We start from the raw sequence: 18,630 nt of genomic DNA, 5'->3' as shown, positions 1-18,630 counted from the left end.
AAAAAAACATATCAACCAAAAAGGGAGTTTGTTAGAGCTTTGTTGATTGGCTCTATATTTTTTTAAGGTTGCATGTAGTGGTTTTGCAGTTGTCACAGATGTTGTCTCAACAATTATCACAAAAGATGTTATTTCCTGCAGTATATTTTCTTTCCTTATCTGGAAATATTATGCAAATTTATTTCTGCATGATATTTTCCTCAAGGCTCAACTTATTTTTTTTGAAAAAGGATTGTGCTTCCTTTCTTAGCTTCGATTTTTAAAAGTAAAAATGGTGTTCTTTTAGGGTGGCTGCATTTTGATTATTATTCCAGAGCGTTTCTATTCTTGGTGGCTAAATTATGCAACATCGTGCCTTTTTTTTTTAATCTTTACTCACTGTATTCTGTTGTGTGATTTCATTAATTGAAAAGTGCAAGACCTTGAAGATAATTTCTGTCTTAAAGGGAGCCTAAGACATTGTTGTTGAGAAGTGATTCTTAGTCTTAGGAAGAGTGTAAGACTTCGTTTTCGAGAAGAAGTTATCCATCTTTGGGAGTATCTAAGATTCGTTAGTGAAGGAAGTTCATTGAGTAAAAGGAAAGTTAATATTGTCAGAGGCGAGTCTCACGCACTGTCAGAAGTCGAAGTGTTCAACACTAATATTAACATACTTAGAGGGAGCCTAAGTTCTTTTAAGAGGTTGTCTTACATTTAGGGGAAGCTTAGGTAGGGGTGTTCAAATAACTCAATAACTCGAATAACCCATACTACTCAATCCAAAATGTAAAGGTTGGGTTGGGTTAAAAATTTTATATTTTTGTTGGTTTGAGTTGGGTCGTGGGTTGGCTAGAAAAAATTTGGGTTGACCCAATCCAACCTGAAATATATGTATATATATATATTTAAAGTTTGATTACTTTGTATTGATGAATTTGTGAATTTTTCATATTTTTCTTTTAAAATTGTTATGATATTTGTCTTTGTTTAAAGCTTGCAATAAGTATCGCAGATATTGTTAGGATTGGTGTTCTAATTCTCCTAGAATCTCGTTGTTTGTAATTATACACATTGTTTATGAATAAAATAACCGTTATTTCATTCTGGCATTTACTCATACCTAATAAACAAAGCTCCATGGTTATTGTATGTAAACTTAAGCATGTATATGAGATATACAAGTGAATCATGCCTTAAGTGATAACCTAAATAGGTCTGTAGTATAAGGATTAAGGAGGGATTCCTAATCCTGGTGAACCTACGGATACGACCCGCTTTGTAGAGGTTTGCAAGTATTGTGAACTACTACATATGGTAGATCCTGATCATTCATGTGGAGACGTGCGAGCGGGGGTGTCCTACAAAGAGTTTGTATAAGACCGGACCATGAGATGACTAGACTCTGTATATAAAGCCGTTGATACTAGAGACTTACATCTCACCTAAATGACCATAGGTGACACGACCTCAATCCTGAGTGTTTTGGGAACTCCTACCTTTGAGGGCGGTCCTTTGATTAGTATGCGTGAGAGTGGCCAGATTGCCAACTCAACATGCCTACCTTTTTTAGGACTTGTCTGATCTGGGAGTTGGGAACTCAATTACACAAGATGAATTCACTTCTTCCCCGAAGCAGGGGTAAGTAGATAGATTGCTCCCTTAAGGGCTGATTCTGGGGCTTGAACATAGTGGTCACAACTTCTCTTTAGAAGAGAGGACTTAGTCATAGTAGGACTATGACTTATGTTCATTAGAGAGATCAGTGGTACTTAAGAAGTTAGATGTAACTATAGGGACATAATGGTTATTGGTCGAGTTGTACTTACGAGCGATCTGTGAAGGGTTATCGTACTATTGATTAGTTAAGATGGACACATAATATATCTGTAGTAAGGAGAGTTCAGCTGTCGGTCTTTAGTGAAGTGTCTGGCAGTTAACAGATGGTGGATCCTGTGACTAAAGAGTTTAGTTAGTTATTCACGTACCGTTGGAGCTTTGAGCTACAGGTCCATAAGGTCTCCTTGGTAGCTCAATGGATTCAAGTTGAGGATCAATTCTTGGTGTTGATTTGAAATGTTCAAATTGATAAGAGGTAATTCGAATATATATGATATGATCGATATAATGTATGAGATACATTTAATGGAGGGTTAATGTAAATGAGATTTATATTAAGTGCCATGGAATAGAAAAAGAGCTATGGTTTGTATGTTTCATGAGATGAAATATTAAAACAATGAGTTATAAATATAGTATGATAAGTTGGTTATCATTTATATTTATAATAATATTAGTTATTGGATAATTATCTCATTTTCTCTAATAACCAATTGAGTGGGAGGTTATTAGTGGTTTCATGGTAACCGTGAGATAAAAGGAAAAATATTTTCCTAATTTTGGCAAGTTGATAATTTGAGATTTCTTCTCTTGGAAAGTACTCACGAATAGTTTTCAAGTAAATCAGATTTACTAAACGATAGCTTGGAGAGACTAGACAATCGTGGAGTGTTCTTACACGATAGACAATCAGCTAGACGATGAGCTAAATGATTGCATAGTTTTTGCTAGACGACCGCATAGCTTTTGTTAAACGATTGGGCATCGACCTATATGTAGTCTATTTCATCTCCCACTTGCTTAATCGTTTACAATTGTTCTTCCTCCGGTTTTTTGTCTCTAACCAAGTCCACACAAAGCTCACCCTCTGGATTCTCACACCGATAATTCCGAGGTAATCTTCTTGGTGGTGTCATACTCAACTCGACACCATCGAGGTTCTGTGGAGGCCGTTCGTGGTGTTCAGGGTGTTCGTGACCTTGGCGATCGCTTAGTTCCAGTTCGCTTCGATCGTGCAATGTTGGACGAACGTTCGTGTGTTGCTGTGATTGAGTGTTCGTGATCAAGGAACTTGAAGATGAGTCTTCAAAGGTTTGTTAATTCCTTCCTTTGATCGCGTAGAAAAGCATGTTGTAATTTCGATTTATGCATAACCGTATGTTTCCGTTTATGTTTGTAATTGTTGTTGTTCATATACGATTGAAATTTGGAAAGATCCTTTCGATGCTAACGAAAATACTTACGTTCGATTTCCTTCAGATATTTGACATTTTGTATTTTAATTTTATGAGATTTCAGTTATTATCATGTGTTGTATATAAATTTACATATTTTTAATTAAAAAGAAAAAAAAAGTTATAATTTGACAATCCAACCCAACCCAACCTAACCCAAAATTTAAGGGTTGGGTTGGAGACTTTATTTGGGTCCTTTGGGTTGTCAACCCAACCAATCTGAATTTTTGAGTTGGTCTAAAAAATACCCCAAACCCAACCCAACCCAACCCATGTACACCCCTAAGCCTAGGTGATCTGTGAGTTGGGCTCTATGTGAGTCATTGTAGTAGTTCTTATATTTCAGATAAGTACTACATTGTAATTTCTTAATTCTTTAATATTAGTGGATTATCTTTCCTAGGCACACTACCCTCAGACGTAAGTGAATTTTCACTAAATTGGGTTACTAACTTCCATTTATCTTTACTTGAATTGTTTTTATCGGTATTCTGTTGTTATAGTACTTATCTGTGCTTTTTGTCTAACATTCGTGTTCTGAGTGACGAGTCATCTTATAGCTTTTTTCAATTGATATTAGAGCAGGTCACCTTTATCTCAGGTGCTTCGATCATGAATGAAATCAAAGAAGGTGACTCCACCACTCGTCCTTCTGTTCTAGATGGAAGAAACTATTCTTAGTGGAATCTCAAATGGCTGCCTTTCTAAAGTCGATTGATGGTAAATATGGAAAGCTATAGTTAATTGTTGGTTTGATCCAACTACCAAAATTGGTGATGGAAAGAAAATCTTGAAACCTGAATTACAATGGTATGAAGCTGAAGATGAAGCATTGTTAGGAAATTCTAGAGTATTGAATGACATATTTAATGGTGTTGATCGCAACATATTCAGATTCATTAATACTTGCGTCTCTGCAAAGAAGGCATGAAATATCTATTAAGTTCATGCTTAGATTATAAGAGGGAGCATCATATCAATGTGTTGATTTCTTTAAATCATCCATTTTATTTAGCCTGAATGTAATGAATCATGTGAAGAGAGATATAAGGAAGGGGTTGTTGATTAAGGTTGTTTCCCAAACTATTCTAAAGTATGTTAGGTCTTGTGCCAAATTTCTTAAATTTGTGTGTGATGATATTGAGATGTGTTTTGCAAGGTTTTGGTGGGACTCATCTCAACCTCATCCAAAAATTCATTGGCATTTATGGGATAAACTTTGTCTCCTAAAAGTTAAAAGGGGGTTGGGGTTATTTAGAGGGCTTCAACCAATCTTTAATTGCAAAACAAGTGTAGAAAATTCTTCAAAATCCTTCATCTTTACTTGGGAGGGTATTTAAGGGGAGATATTTTTCAAATTTGAATATTCTTGGCGCCACATTAGTCCATAATCTTTTTTATACTTGGAGAAGTTTGTTGTGGGGTAAGGAGTCTTGTTACGGGGCTAAGAAGAAGAATTGGATCTAGGAACACTACCTATATGTTTAAGTTTCATTGTATCTGCCATTATGAATAGCCTAACCTCATTTTCAATATCGTTGATAGACATGGATAGAAGTCAACATTTATCATTGATGATTATAAAATTTTACTATATTTTGTAAATATTTTGATTCATTTGTCTATATTTAAAAACAACAAGCACAAATTTAGATAACATATAACTAAAAATAAAATCGTGTCAAATGAGCCTAAATAATAAAAATCGACTTTAATTTTTATGAAAATTTTTACTATATATTTAATTTAAAAATAAATGGACTAAATTGTTATAGTGTTTCTTGACAACTCCTCACGTCGGCCGAATTTTAGGAGAAAAGAGAGACCGAGCCGAGGATTAACGCTGCTATGAAATCTGAACTCCTTCCCCTGCTTTTCCCTCTCTTATGATCGGCGCCTCCTAAAAGCAAAACTGCTCTTTGAACTTCTTGTTTTCTTTGCCATGGAGTTGGAATCCTACTACGAAATTTCCCGCACCGCCGACTTCATTCACTCCCGGAACTTCACCAGAGTTGCATTGCAGGTTAAATTCCCAAATACTGGAGGACGAAACTATTCTCACTTCTTTCTCTGCTCCTTATTGACCAACGACAGAAAGTTCTCCTGTGTTCTTCGAAATCTTCTGGTTTAAGTTCGATTTATATCAAGTGTTTACTCCCATTGGGTTTCTGTGAATGTATAAATATTGCTATATTGTTCATGGGATTTTTTCATATCTGGTTATTTTGCTCTTTTTAAATATTTCCTATTTAAAAGTTGAATTTGATTTTCTTTCTGAGTACCTTGACAGTCTTCCAAACAGAATTTTAAGCTAGGCCCTTTCTTTTGAACTGTCTAAAGTTTAATTCTGACGTTTTCTTTTCACTTGTTCTTTTGAAAATTTTAGTTCCCTGATGAGCTCTTGAAGGATTCAACTAGAGTGGTGAGGGCTTTAAAGGATAGGCTTCGTGTGCTTCATGAATCTGATACAAATCATAGTGACATTGAAAATGAGGTTAGGTTGTTCATAATGGCTGATACAACTTATGGTAGTTGTTGTGTTGATGAGGTTGGAGCAGCTCACGCTAATGCTGATTGTGTTATACACTATGGACATACCTGTCTGAGCCCGTGAGTACCAATCTACTTTGGCATGATGCTTTCTACCCAAGGTTTTTATTTTCTTTTCACTTCGCAGTCCCTTTAGAAATGAGCATCCTAAGTATTGTATCGGTTTTGCAAATTTGTGCATGTGTTTGTGCTGTAGTTGATTTTTTTTTTGCATTTTGAGGGAGAAACTACGGCCAAAAAAAACTTGTAATGTAACCCCTGGGAAGTGGATTGGGGATGTATTATACATCATAATTCATATTTAATGGTTGGTGCATATGAAACTATTCTTTGCGTTATCAGCATAAGGCTTCAAAAGTCTGAAATATAATTGGTGTGGTGTAAAAAAAAAAAAAGCGTAGTTATTTACTGCAATACCATTTGCCTTGGAAGTGGCATCATTAAATGAAGTATTTATGTTATCAATCATCATGTGAGAGGCGGTTATGCTACTTTTGGATGATTGAGCACTCTCCATTCCTCGTGATTGAGCAAATGAAGTTCTTACTTGACTGATCATAAGTGCACCTTTGGTAACAATGGAGAAGTATTTGGATGTGATGCGACTTAGGCATTTGTATGGTTGACTTTCCTTATGATATATATTTTTGGATTAAAGATTTTTGCTTGGAATGTTTTTTTACTTATTCTTCCTTTTTCAGTGTTCTAGGTTGATTTCTTAGTTTAACTTTAATTTGAATATTAATATTTATAAACCTCCTGAAAGATTGGTAGATCAACTGATGGATAGTAAAGGTGTGACCTACAGTCTATGCTATTATTTAAATGCTCTCATTTTTCAGACTTCAGCATCTGGCTTTTGAGTTTTGTCACTTACAAGTAGTCTTATAAATCACTTCTGGTGTCTTTCAGGACAACAACACTTCCAGCACTTTTTGTTTTTGGAAAGGATTCAATCGATGTATCCACTTGTGCCAAAACTTTATCTCAGTACAGTTTGTCCAATGGAAAGCCTGTTTTGGTATGCATTTGTATTCTTCGATCAATGTACTTCTTTTTTCGTTTGTTTTCTGAAATTAACAATACCACATCCATTATGAAGAATGAAGGAGCAATAACAGAAACAACCAAGCCAAAAACATAGGTCCTAGCTCCCAAAACAGGAAGACTCCCATAAGCTTGAGATCTTCAGTTCTTTACAATAAAAAAAGGCATGTTACAAAAAATTCTCCCTCTGTTGTGAACGCGGGGGGGGGGGGGGGGGGGGGCTTATTCCAGAACCACCCCCAACCAGCCCAATCTAAGCTAAACTTCATTGGGGATTTGTGGAAAAAAAAGAAAAGCTCACAAAAGGAGTCTGACTAGAAGAAGGAGATCTAGTCAAGAGAAATAAGACCAAGCGAATAATTGCAAAAGAGCCTAGAAGCAGAAGGCCAAAGAGAAACAAGAATCTAATAAGAAACCACGTCGCCAAACGAACTCTCATGTCCTTTGGAGATTCTGTTGTTTCTCTCACTCCAAAGTTCCAACAAGATTCTATTGTGCGCCTCTTGCTTTAAAAGACACTAAACAGTAATGTTTTGTATGATAATTAGGATTCTATTAGGAAATTAAAAGTTGCTTTTGTGTGATTCTTGGCTGTCAGTTAACAGCTTAATACAAAAGGGAATAGACTTAAACTGTTACATGTCCTCTTATTTGAGGTCCTTGTTCCCTTAGGACGTTCTTATCTTTCAGTTCCATAGAAATACATCACAGAAAACGAAGCCCTATGGAAGAGGGTGATAGCAACTTCATAGTACTGCGAGACCATCTTTGTTCTGCAGTAACTTTTGGCATCCTCCTGAAATCACAAAGGCCCTTGGAAAACCATTTTAAATACAAGAATTTGGTCCTATTAAGAGCTATATGTGTGCCTGGAAAGGTTCTTCCATACACTTTTGGCATGATAGACAGGTTGCTGGGTGATGGCTCTACCAAGCAACAAGCCCCTACTTTCCTTCATTTTAAATCACCCTCTTAAAAAGAAAGACCATTTCGTGACAAATCAGCAGAGCATGCCTACATTTGGACTTGACAAAAACAACCGTTCTTTGAATGACAAAGGAAGGATTGTCAAAGTTTTTGGAGATTCGATTCTGTTACACGGCTTACTTGGTGTAAATTCTACTTCCCTTCAGATCCTTGAAGTCATAACAATCTTTTGGCCTTATGGAGGGATTTTTTGTTATTCTCCGTGGCTCGGGATTTAGCCTTCCCTTCCTCTTTTCCAAGAAATATATGTTCTTTATTGACTTTCTTTTTCCAGTTCCAATGTAATTTAAGTCGGCTGGTAAAATGACCTTTGGGGGGTATGGTATGGGGTTTTATCTCAAGTTGCCTTTTGGGATCCTAGTCTTTTTCTTGTTTACGATTTGATCATATACAGGATTGAGCATGATGGCCAACTAGGAAACACAAATACTTCTAATTGTGCAGAGAATCGGTGTCAGATACGGATACGTCCAGATATGTGACAGATACGTGATTTGAAGTATCTGATTTTTTTAATTTTTTTAAAAAATTTTCAGATACGTGTATCTGCTTTCAAATACGTGAAGGGGATACGTGGGTTAATATTTTCTTCTCAAATTTAAGCCCCACTTCTCAAAAAGCCCAACCCACAACCCATTTTATTTTAGTGCATGTTTAGAAGTGATTTTAAAATCATAAAAAATCACTTTTTTTCATTTTTAAAATCACTCAAAAACACACTTTTAATTACTCAAAATTAATTTAGTTTTAAATTTTAGTGATTTTAAAATCATCAAAAATCACTTTTTTCATTTTTAAAATCACTTGAAAACACACTTTTTAACTACTCAGAATTAATTTAGTTTTTAATTTTACACTTTTAAGTGCAATTTTCATATTGTCAAAATTAGTTTTGAAGGATTAAACATATTTCACGATGATTTTGAAAATGATAAAAGTGATTTCAACCATTTTAAAATCACTTCCAAACATAAAAGTCCACTTAAATTGAACCATCCAAAACAAAATAAATTAAAAATGATAAAAAACATAAAAAATTTAAAAGAAAAAACTCGAAATGTAATTAAGTCTTCATTCTTCCCTAAATCATGGTTCACACCCCTTTCATCCTCAACTTTATACTTCAATCTTCATCTTCTACTTATTTCCTAGCTCTGGTCGCTCAATAATCACTTGATGTTACTGGATTTTTTTTTCTTCAAGTTTTCACTCTCTTCTTAAATCTATTTTAATCTAACTTAAAATAAGTATTATAACAATTATATATATATATATATAACGTATCTTCAACGTATCCGTATCTTAGTTGTTTAGAAATTAAAGTATCACCGTATCATATCGTATTCGTATCTCTATCCGTGCTTCTTAAATGACCAATAAAATTTACCATGCCAATCATTTGAATTTTGAAGTACTATAGTGATCTAAAAATGCCACCTGTAAGAATTTAACAGTGTGCCTGCAAATTGTATATAATTGAATTTGATATATTATTACATATTATCTTATTAAAAAAAGATATATGATTCCATATTATGTGGCCTCAAACTCATGGAAAGCAAATTACTAGATACAGTTCATGTCGAAAATAGTAGTTTGACCTAGGGGTATTTTTGTAAGTCACTATGCTCCTAGGGTTTCCTCTTTGTCTATTTATTTGAGTAGTCTCCTTGTATTCTGTGTATCAAACACAGTAATAAAAAACCAGTCTCTATCGTGGTTTTTTCTCCCTGTTCTAGGGTTTTCTACGTAAACTGTGTGTGATTTCTCTTCTCTCTTTTCATCATGGTATCAGAGCATGGAGACGAAACCCTAGCCGTCATCGACGAGAATCAACCACAGTCTCCTTCAGCACCCTCTGTGGGAATCGGCGGAGCCGTGAATGTCGGTATCACGGCAACAATTCAGGTAGCCGTCGAGCGATACCTTCAAGCCGTACTGCCTCAACTAGTTCCAACCGTGACATTTTAGCAGACGGGTCAGATCGATTCTAGCTGTACGCAGCCGTTGACCGACTTCTAGCCGGTCCATCCATCCCAGATCGGAGTAGTAGCCGAGACAAGCCAGCGATCGTAGCCAGCAGTTCGCGCCGAGTCCAACCGATGATCGACACCAGGGGTTCGCGGCTGGTTCTCTTCGGTCACAGCTTCCGTCTGAGACAGCTCCAGCCGACAGTCGAAGCCAGGTGCTCGGGGCTGACCCATCCCAATCTCAGCCAGCCGTGACAACTCCCTTTCCTGCCGAACAAAAAATTCCAACCGCGTCAAGTAGCAGCGACGCGACTCATTGCCCTAACGAAGTTCGACGTCGTTTCGCCTATCTCCAACAACAGATTGCAGACTTCGGAACAGCTCTTGGCACGAACCCATATACAGTTCAACCAGAATTCTCTGCCAACCTACCAATGTATTCTAAGAATCCGGTAAACTCATTCTTTGTTTTACCCAATACAAATTATTTGTCTGGGTCGATGAGAAATTCTGCAGGGTTCATCATTGGAGAAAAGTTGAATGGCCAGAATTAATTTTCCTGGTATCAATCAATCAGAATGGCTTTGGAGGGATGACATAAATTTGGGTACTTGACAGGAGAGATACCACAACCTGAATCGGGTGACCCTTAAGAACGTATCTGGAAAGGGGAAGATTCTTTATTACGATTTGTTCTAGTTAACAGTATGGAACCCCAAATTGACAGACCGTTACTTTATACGGTTCAATCTTTTGGTCTTATTAGTGTTAATGGTAAAAAGTCCTAGATTGTTGACTCAGGAGCTACAAATCATCTAAATGGCTCATCTGAGCAATTTATTTCATACTGTCCGAGCGGTGGTAATGAACAGATTAGAATTGTAGATGAGTCTTTTGCCCCAGTTGCAGGAAAAAGGCCATCTCTCTCTGTTTGAGGGTTTAGTGTTGCGTGACGTGCTGCATGTTCCGAAGATTTCATATAATTTGTTATCTATCAGTAAAATTACAAGAGATCTGAGTTGTCAGATTGTTTTCTCACCCGACTCTGTTTTATTTCAAGATCTGAGCTCGAGGACGACGATTGGCACTGCCTGACACAATAGGGGGCTCTATTTCCTGACTGATGATATTTCCTCTAGGGATCGTTATAGGACCAATTTTATCTCTTTAAACTTTTCTACTTATGAGAATGATTTTATGTTATGGCATTTCCGCCTTGGACATCCCAATTTTCAATACATGAAATATTTGTTTTCTCATTTACTTCGTAATATTATTATATCTTCCTTGAATTGTGATGTGTATATCTGGGCCCAACAGAGTCGAGTCTCTTTTCACTCAGCCTTACAAACCATCCAAACCCTTCACCCTTATCCACAGTGATGTATGGGGTCCTTCACCAATCACCACCTCTATAGGTAAATGTTGGTTTGTCACATTTATCGACGACCACACTTGGCTTACTTGGGTCTTTCTTCTTACTGATAAGTCGGAAGTGTCATCTGTTTTCCAGCAATTCTATGCCACTGTAGAAACTCAATTTAACACGAAAATTGCAATTTTGCGACGTGACAACGGGCGTGAGTTTTTTAATCACACTTTTTGGGATTTTCTTGCTTCTAAGGGGATTATCCACCAAAGTTCTTGTGCCTACACTCCTCAGTAGAATGGAGTGGCCAAACGGAAAAATCGTCATTTGGTGGAAGTCGTTCGTTCTTTTATGCTATTCACTCCCTTCCGTCTTACTTATGGGGGATGCTATTCTTACTGCCGCCCATCTAATCAATCACATGCCTTCTTGTTTTTTAAACTTCCACAATTCACTTGATTGTTTTAAAGAGTCATATTTGATGGAAAAGAGAATAGAGAAAGAACACACAGTTTACGTGGAAAACCTTAGAATAGGGAGGAAAAACCACGATAGAGACTTATTTTTTTATTATTGTTTTGATACACAGAATTCAAGGGAACAAATCAAATAAATAAACAATGGGAAACCCTAGGTGCATAAGAAATTACAAAAAGGCCCCTAGGTTAACAAGCTATTTTCAACACTCCCCCTCAAGTTGGGGCGTAGATATCAAGAAGGCTCAACTTGCTGACACAATAATCAAAGCTTTGTCAGAGCAACCCTTTTGTGAGCACATTTGCAACTTGCTGACTTGAAGGAATGTAGGGAATGCATATGCTTCCGCTGTCCAGTCTCTCCTTGATGAAATGTCTATCAATCTCAACATGTTTGGTTCTATCATGCTGAACTGGATTATTTGCAACGCTTATTGCTGCTTTATTGTCGCAAAACAGTTTCATCGGAAGCTCACTGTCTTGGTGAAGATCTGACAACACTTTCAACAACCAGATTTCTTCACATATCCCTAAACTCACGGCCTTGTATTCAGCCTTATTGCTACTTTTGGCTACAATTCCCTGTTTTTTACTTCTCCAAGTAACCAGATTACCCCAGACAAAAGTGCAATACTCAGACGTCGACTTTCTATCAACAACAGACCCTGCCCAGTCAGAATCGGTGTAAGCTCCAATGCATCGTTTATCGGACTTTCTGAACATTAAGCCCTTACTAGGAGTTTCCTTCAAATATCGTAGAATACGCTCAACAACGGTCATATGTTCCTCATAGGGAGTCTGCATAAACTGACTGAGAACGCATATTGCATAGGATATATCAGGTCTCGTGTGAGATAAGTAGATCAACTTCCCCATCAACCGCTGATACCTTTCTTTGTTGATAGGGACTTTGTTATCTGTATTACTAAGCTTTGAATTATACTCTACCGGGGTGTCAACAGGTTTACACCGAATCATACCCGTCTCTTTGAGTAGGTCAAGAGTACTTCCGTTGAGACACTGAAATACCTTCTTTTGACCGAGCCACTTCCATTTCGAGGAAATATCTCAACTTCCCAAACTCTCTGGTCATTTTTGCTTTAAGTCTCATAATCTCAGCATCATCGTCACCAGATAGCACAATATCATCGATATAAACAATGAGAACTGCAATCTTCCTTGAAGTTGACTTCTTTGTAAACAGTGTGTGACCAAGTTCTCGGGGACTGTTTCAACCCATATAGAGACTTCCTCGGTCTGCACACTCGGTGTTTGTATTGGCTCTCGAAACTGGGGGAGGACTCATGTAGACTTCCGATTCAAGTTCCCCATTGAGGAACACATTCTTTACATCCAGTTGATGAAGAGACCAATCCTTGTTCACAGCAACTGACAACAACACCTGGATAGTATTAAGCTTGGCCACGGGGGAGTCGGAGATACGACAGGTGGCACTGTTTCCTTCCTGAGATTCTTCCTATGGTATGTTATCCATGGGACCTGGTTGGTAGGAAGAACAAGACCGACATGTTCAGAAATAAGAGATGACTCCAAGGAAACTGGATTTGTGGAACATTTAGTCTCTTTACTAAGATTCTCCCCCTGAATATGACTAGTGGGGAAGAATGGCTCATTCTCAAGAAAGGTAATATCCATGGAAACGAAATATTTGCGAGAAGGCAAGTGGTAACATTATACTCACGTTGGTGGAGAGGATACCCAACAAAGAAACACTTTTGAACACGAGGGGTAAATTTCGTGCGATTTGGACCATGGGAATGAACAAAGGCAACACAACCAAATACCCGGAGTGGTACATCTGAGATCAAGTGAATGGTTGGATATGACTCTTTAAAACAATCCAATGGATTGTGAAAGTTAAGGACGCGAGAAGGTATGCGATTGATTAGGTGGGTGGTAGTAAGAATAGCATCCCCCCATAGATAGGACGGAAAGGAGGTGGACAACATCAAGGATTGCGATTGACGATTTTTCCGCTTGACTACTCCATTCTGTTGAGGGGTGTAGGCACACGAGCTTTGGTGGATAATCCCCTTAGAAGCAAGGAAGTCCTGGAAAGAGGCATTAAAAAACTCTCGCCCATTGCCACTTCTCAGAATCCCAATTTTCGCATTAAATTGAGTTTCCACAGTGGTATAGAATTGTTGGAATACCGATGATACCTCAGACTTATCAGTGAGAAGAAATACCCAAGTAAACCGAGTGTGGTCGTTTATAAAGGTGACAAATTAGCGTTTACCTATGAAGGTGGTAGTTGGTGAGGGACCTTAGGCGTCACTGTGAACTAGGGTTAAGGGTCTGGACGGTTTGTAAGGCTGAGAATGAAAGGAGACACGACTTTGTTTGGCCCGAATACAAACATCACAATTTAAAGAGGATATATTAATATTGCGAAACAAATGAGGAAACAGATATTTCATGTATTGAAAATTCGGATGCCTTAGGCGAAAGTGCCACAACATAAAATCATTCTCAGAAGTAGAAAAATTTAAAGAAATGAAACTGGTCCTATAATCATCCCTAGAGGAAGTATCACCAGTTAGGAAATAGAGCCCCCTATTGTGTCGGCCAGTGCTAATCGTCGACCCCGAGCTCAGATCCTGAAATAAAACAGAGTCGGGTGAAAAAACTGTCTGACAACTCATATCTCTTGTAATTTTACTAACAACCAATAAATTATACGAAATCTTAGGAACATGCAACATATCACACAACTCCAAACCCTCGAACGGAGAGAGATGGTCTTTCCCTGTAATAGGGGCAAATGACCCATCTGCAATTCTAATCCGTTCATTACCAACGCTCGGACAGTATGAAATAAATTGATCAGATGAACCAGTAAGATGATCTGTAGCCTTTGAGTTAACAATCCAGGGTTTTTTTTACCATTAATACTAATAAGGCTAAAAGACTGAACCGTACTCGACTGCACAATAGCACTGACCCCAACTGCACTTAAATTGTTTTTACTATCAACTAGAGGTTGATGTTGGGGATTCTCATTTGTCGAGTCACTCACTAGTGCACGTCCAGGATTTGACTTGTCATGTGACTGACGTCGTCTGCTGATTGGAGGTCTCCCATGTAGCTTCCAACACTGGTCTTTTGTATGCCACGACTTTTTGTAGTACTCACCGACACCTTATCGCTGTCAGAATCGGACGACTTTGTAGCAAAAGCAGCAACATCAGTTGAGGTGATAACTGGATTGTTCATAGCACTCAATCTGTCCTTTTCCAGCCGTATTTCTGAACATACCTCCATGAGGGAGGGTATAGGGCGTTGGCCCAATATTCGACTTCGAACAACATCGAATTTAGAGTTTAACCCAGCTAAGAAGTCATAGACTCGATTAACTTCCTCAATCTTTAAATACTGAGCTCCGTCTTGTGCGCAATTCCAAACGATGTTACTGAGTTTTTTGAACACCCCTATCCTTCGTGCTCAGAGATGCATCTTTGTTGGGTATCCTTTCCACCAACGTAGATATAAATGTTACCACCCACCTTCTCGAAAATATTTCGTGTCCATGGATGTTATCTTTCTCGAGGATCAACCTTTCTTCCCCATTAGTCATCTTCTGGGGGAGAATTCTAGTGAAGAGACTAATTGGTCCACATATTCAGTTCCCTTAGAGTTGTCTCCTGAACCGGAGCATGTCGGTCCCGTCTTTCCTACCAATCAGATCTCGTGGATAACATGTTAAAGGAAAAATCTCAGAGGGAGAATTCTAGTTAAGAGACTAATTGGTCCACATATTCAGTTCCTTTAGAGTTGTCTCCTGAACCTGAGCATGTCGGTCCCGTGGATAACATACTATAGGAAAAATCTCAGGAAGGAAACAGTGCCACGTGTTGCTTCTCCGGCCCCGGTTCATAAGTCTCACCCAGCTTCAGCTCCAGGTATGTGTACTCATGACACTGATGATATTGATACTTGTGCTAAGACTGACGCTTGTAGAGTGACGAAGATAAAGAAGGCATTGATAGTACTCCTAGGAAACCATGGTAGATGGAGAGACAACTGGAAATAATAATATTGAGGAGACATTTCCAGAGAATGAAAGTGGAAAGTGGTACTGGAGAAGATGATGGTGTGAAAGGCCGCTCTGAAAATGAACCCCTAAAGTAGACAATCGATTATAGTGGGAAACTTGACAAGATAGAGAGTCATGATGCATCTCTTGACCTTCCTATTGCCCTGAGGAAAGGTACTAGATCTTGTACAAAGTACCCTATGCATAGTTACATGACGTACAATAACTTGTCACCTGAGTTCAAGGCTCTTACTACCAGTCTGGATACAGTAGTGATTCCGAACAACATACATGTGGCAATGGAAACTCCTGAATGGAAAGCTGCTGTAATGGAAGAGATGAGGGCTCTTGAGAAAAACGGGACGTGGGATCAGGTTGTTCTCCCCGATGGACACAAGATAGTTGGATGTAAATGGGTCTTTACCATAAAATACAAGTCTGATGGGACGATTGACAGATACAAGGCCAGGCTAGTTGCCAAAGGCTTTACTCAGACCTTTGGAGTAGATTACTTTGAGACATTTTTCCCCGTAGCCAAACTCAATACTGTCCGGGTTCTTTTGTCTGTTGCTGTAAACAAAGATTGACCTCTTCATCAGCTGGATGTAAAAAATGTTCCTTAATGGGGAACTTGAAGAAAAAGTCTACATGAGTCCTCCACCTGGTTTCGAGAGTCAGTTTAAGCACCGAGTTTGCAGATTTAGAAAATCACTTTATGGGTTGAAACAGTCCCCGAGGGCTTGGTTTGATAGATTCACCACCTTTGTTAAAGCACAAGGGTATGATCAAGGACATTCAGATCACACGCTATTTACAAAGAAATCAGTTTTAGGGAAGATCGCAGTTCTTATTGTTTATGTCGATGATATTGTGCTATCTGGTGAAGATGATGTTGAGATTATGAGACTTAAAACAAAAATGGCCGAAGAGTTTGAGATTGAAGACCTAGGGAAGTTGAGATATTACCTCGGAATGGAAGTGATTCGCTCAAAAGAAGGTATTTCAGTGCCTCAATGGAAGTCCACCTTTGACTTACTCAAAGAAACGGGTATGACTGGATGTAAACCCGTTGATAACCCAGTGGAGTATAATGCGAAGCTGAGCAATATAGATAGCAACGCTCCTGTCAACAAAGAAAGATATCAGCGATTAGTTGGGAAGTTAATCTACTTATTTCACACGAGACCTGATATATCTTATGCAGTAAGTGTTGTTAGTCAGTTTATCTAGGTTCCCTATGAGGAACATATGACAGCTGTTGAGCGTATTTTACGATACTTGAAGGCAACACCTGGTAAGGGCTTAATGTTCAGGAAATCCGATAAACGATGCATTGAAGCTTTCACCGATTCTGACTGGGGCAGATTCTGCTGTTGATAGAAAGTCGATGTCTAGATATTGCACCTTTCTCTGGGGTAATCTGGTTACTTGGAGAAGTAAAAAACAAGGGGTTGTAGCTAGAAGTAGCGCTGAAGCTGAGTCCAGGGCCAGGAGTTTAGGGATATGTCAAGAGATCTGGTTGAAGAAAGTGTTGTCAAATCTTCATCCAGATAGTTAGCTTCTGATGAAACTGTTTTACGATAATAAAGCGGCAATAAGTATTGCGAATAATCCAGTTCAACATGATAGAACAAAACATGTAGAGATCGATAGACATTTCATCAAGGAGAGACTAGGCAATGGAAGCATATGCATTACCTATATTCCTTCAAATAAGCAGGTTGCAGATGTCCTCACAAAAGGGTTGCTCAGACAAAGATTTGATTATTGTATCACAATTTGGGCCTTATTGATGTCTATGTTCCAACTTGAGGGGGAGTGTCGAAAATAGTAGTTTGACCTAGGGGTATTTTTGTAATTCACTATGCTCCTAGGATTTCCTTTTTGTCTATTTATTTGAGAAGTCTCCTTGAATTCTGTGTATAAAAAACAATAATAAAAAATCAGTCTCTATCATGGTTTTTTCTCCTTGTTCTAGTATTTTCCACGTAAACTATGTGTTCTTTCTCTTCTCTCTTTTCATTAGTTCATTTACTGTTTGTGTGTATATTTATATCAGTATTTACATATCAAATATCAGATGCACAAGCAAAAGAATTTGAATTCTAGGAATTATCTTTTGCAAAAACGTGAAGCTGTTCATCTATATTTAATAAAAATTTATTATTCTAATTGTTTATCGAGAAACAAAGTGTTAAACCCCCGGTCTTCCCTGCTCTTTTACAACTTACTTTCAATTAACAAGAAGATTAAGAGAACAAGAATAAGGGAGATTTAACAATTCACTCCAACCTTTTATTTATAAACCTTGACAGTAGTCAAATTCCAGCAGTGGAATACGGAGGAAGAAAAAAATACCGAACAAAAAAATGAACAGCAAACTCAGGAAAAATTAGAAAGAAAAATAAACCATCCCAGCCTGGATTTCGAGAGATGCTGGTATCCTGCTACTCAGGTCGAATCGCCTTGTCAGCCAAAACTTCCCGCCTTTTTTTTCCCTCTTTTCTTTCTATTTGTTTACCTCTTTGTGGTCCACCTTTCAACGGCTTTCCTCAACAAATTTGCCCTTTGCCAGCTATCTTCCTCAATCCACTACTCTCTAACTAACTTTGATGTTAATTTTCCCTTTTTGTCCTCCTTTTATAAGTGAATATAATGGGGGGTTTAACATTACATCCTCTCCAAAAATGCATCTTGTCCTCAAGGTGAAGGATGGAAATTGTTGCCAGATTTCACTACCGACTCCCACGTGGTCTCACTATCCGGGAGGCTCTTCCATTTAATAGTCATTCTTGTGTGTTCAACTCTCCATTCACCTTACTCCCAGCACATTTCAGGGCAACTTGTAACTCAAAATCTTCGGTTAACATAGGGGGTAATGGCTGTATATACTGCGACTTACCTAGTTTCTTCTTAAGTTGTGATACGTGAAATACATCGTGTATAGCCGCTTTCGGTGTGTAGATTTAATCGATATCCATTCTCTATCTTTTTAGTAACTTGATATGGACCATAGAATCTTGGGGATAATTCTCACTTTTTCTTTTTGCTAGTGATCGCTATCTATTAGGGTCTTAATTGAGGAAAACTTCGTCCCTACCTCAAATGTCAACTCTCTTCTATG

General features: G+C 38.0%; 1 protein-coding gene across 2 annotated transcripts in view; it reads left to right on the top strand.

Annotated features, from left to right (window-relative positions):
- Positions 1-4,832: 4,832 nt before the first annotated feature.
- Positions 4,833-18,630, top strand: part of LOC120069380 (2-(3-amino-3-carboxypropyl)histidine synthase subunit 2) — a 38,250-nt gene continuing 24,452 nt past the window's right edge. Inside the window, exons 1-3 of one of the 2 annotated variants that reach the window (XM_039021126.1) lie at positions 4,833-5,073; positions 5,437-5,660; positions 6,513-6,621. In XM_039021126.1, the coding sequence (XP_038877054.1) occupies positions 4,993-5,073; positions 5,437-5,660; positions 6,513-6,621 (414 nt within the window). In that variant the 5' untranslated portion in view covers positions 4,833-4,992. Of the gene's footprint in view, positions 5,176-5,436; positions 5,661-6,512; positions 6,622-18,630 lie in introns of both variants that reach the window. The other variant, XM_039021125.1, reaches the window with a different exon arrangement.

Source organism: Benincasa hispida, unplaced genomic scaffold, assembly GCF_009727055.1.
Source record: "Benincasa hispida cultivar B227 unplaced genomic scaffold, ASM972705v1 Contig373, whole genome shotgun sequence".
In the NCBI taxonomy this organism is placed as follows: Eukaryota; Viridiplantae; Streptophyta; class Magnoliopsida; order Cucurbitales; family Cucurbitaceae; genus Benincasa; species Benincasa hispida.
The sequence above is the reverse complement of the archived record's forward strand: the minus strand, read 5'-3'. Positions and strand labels throughout refer to the sequence as shown.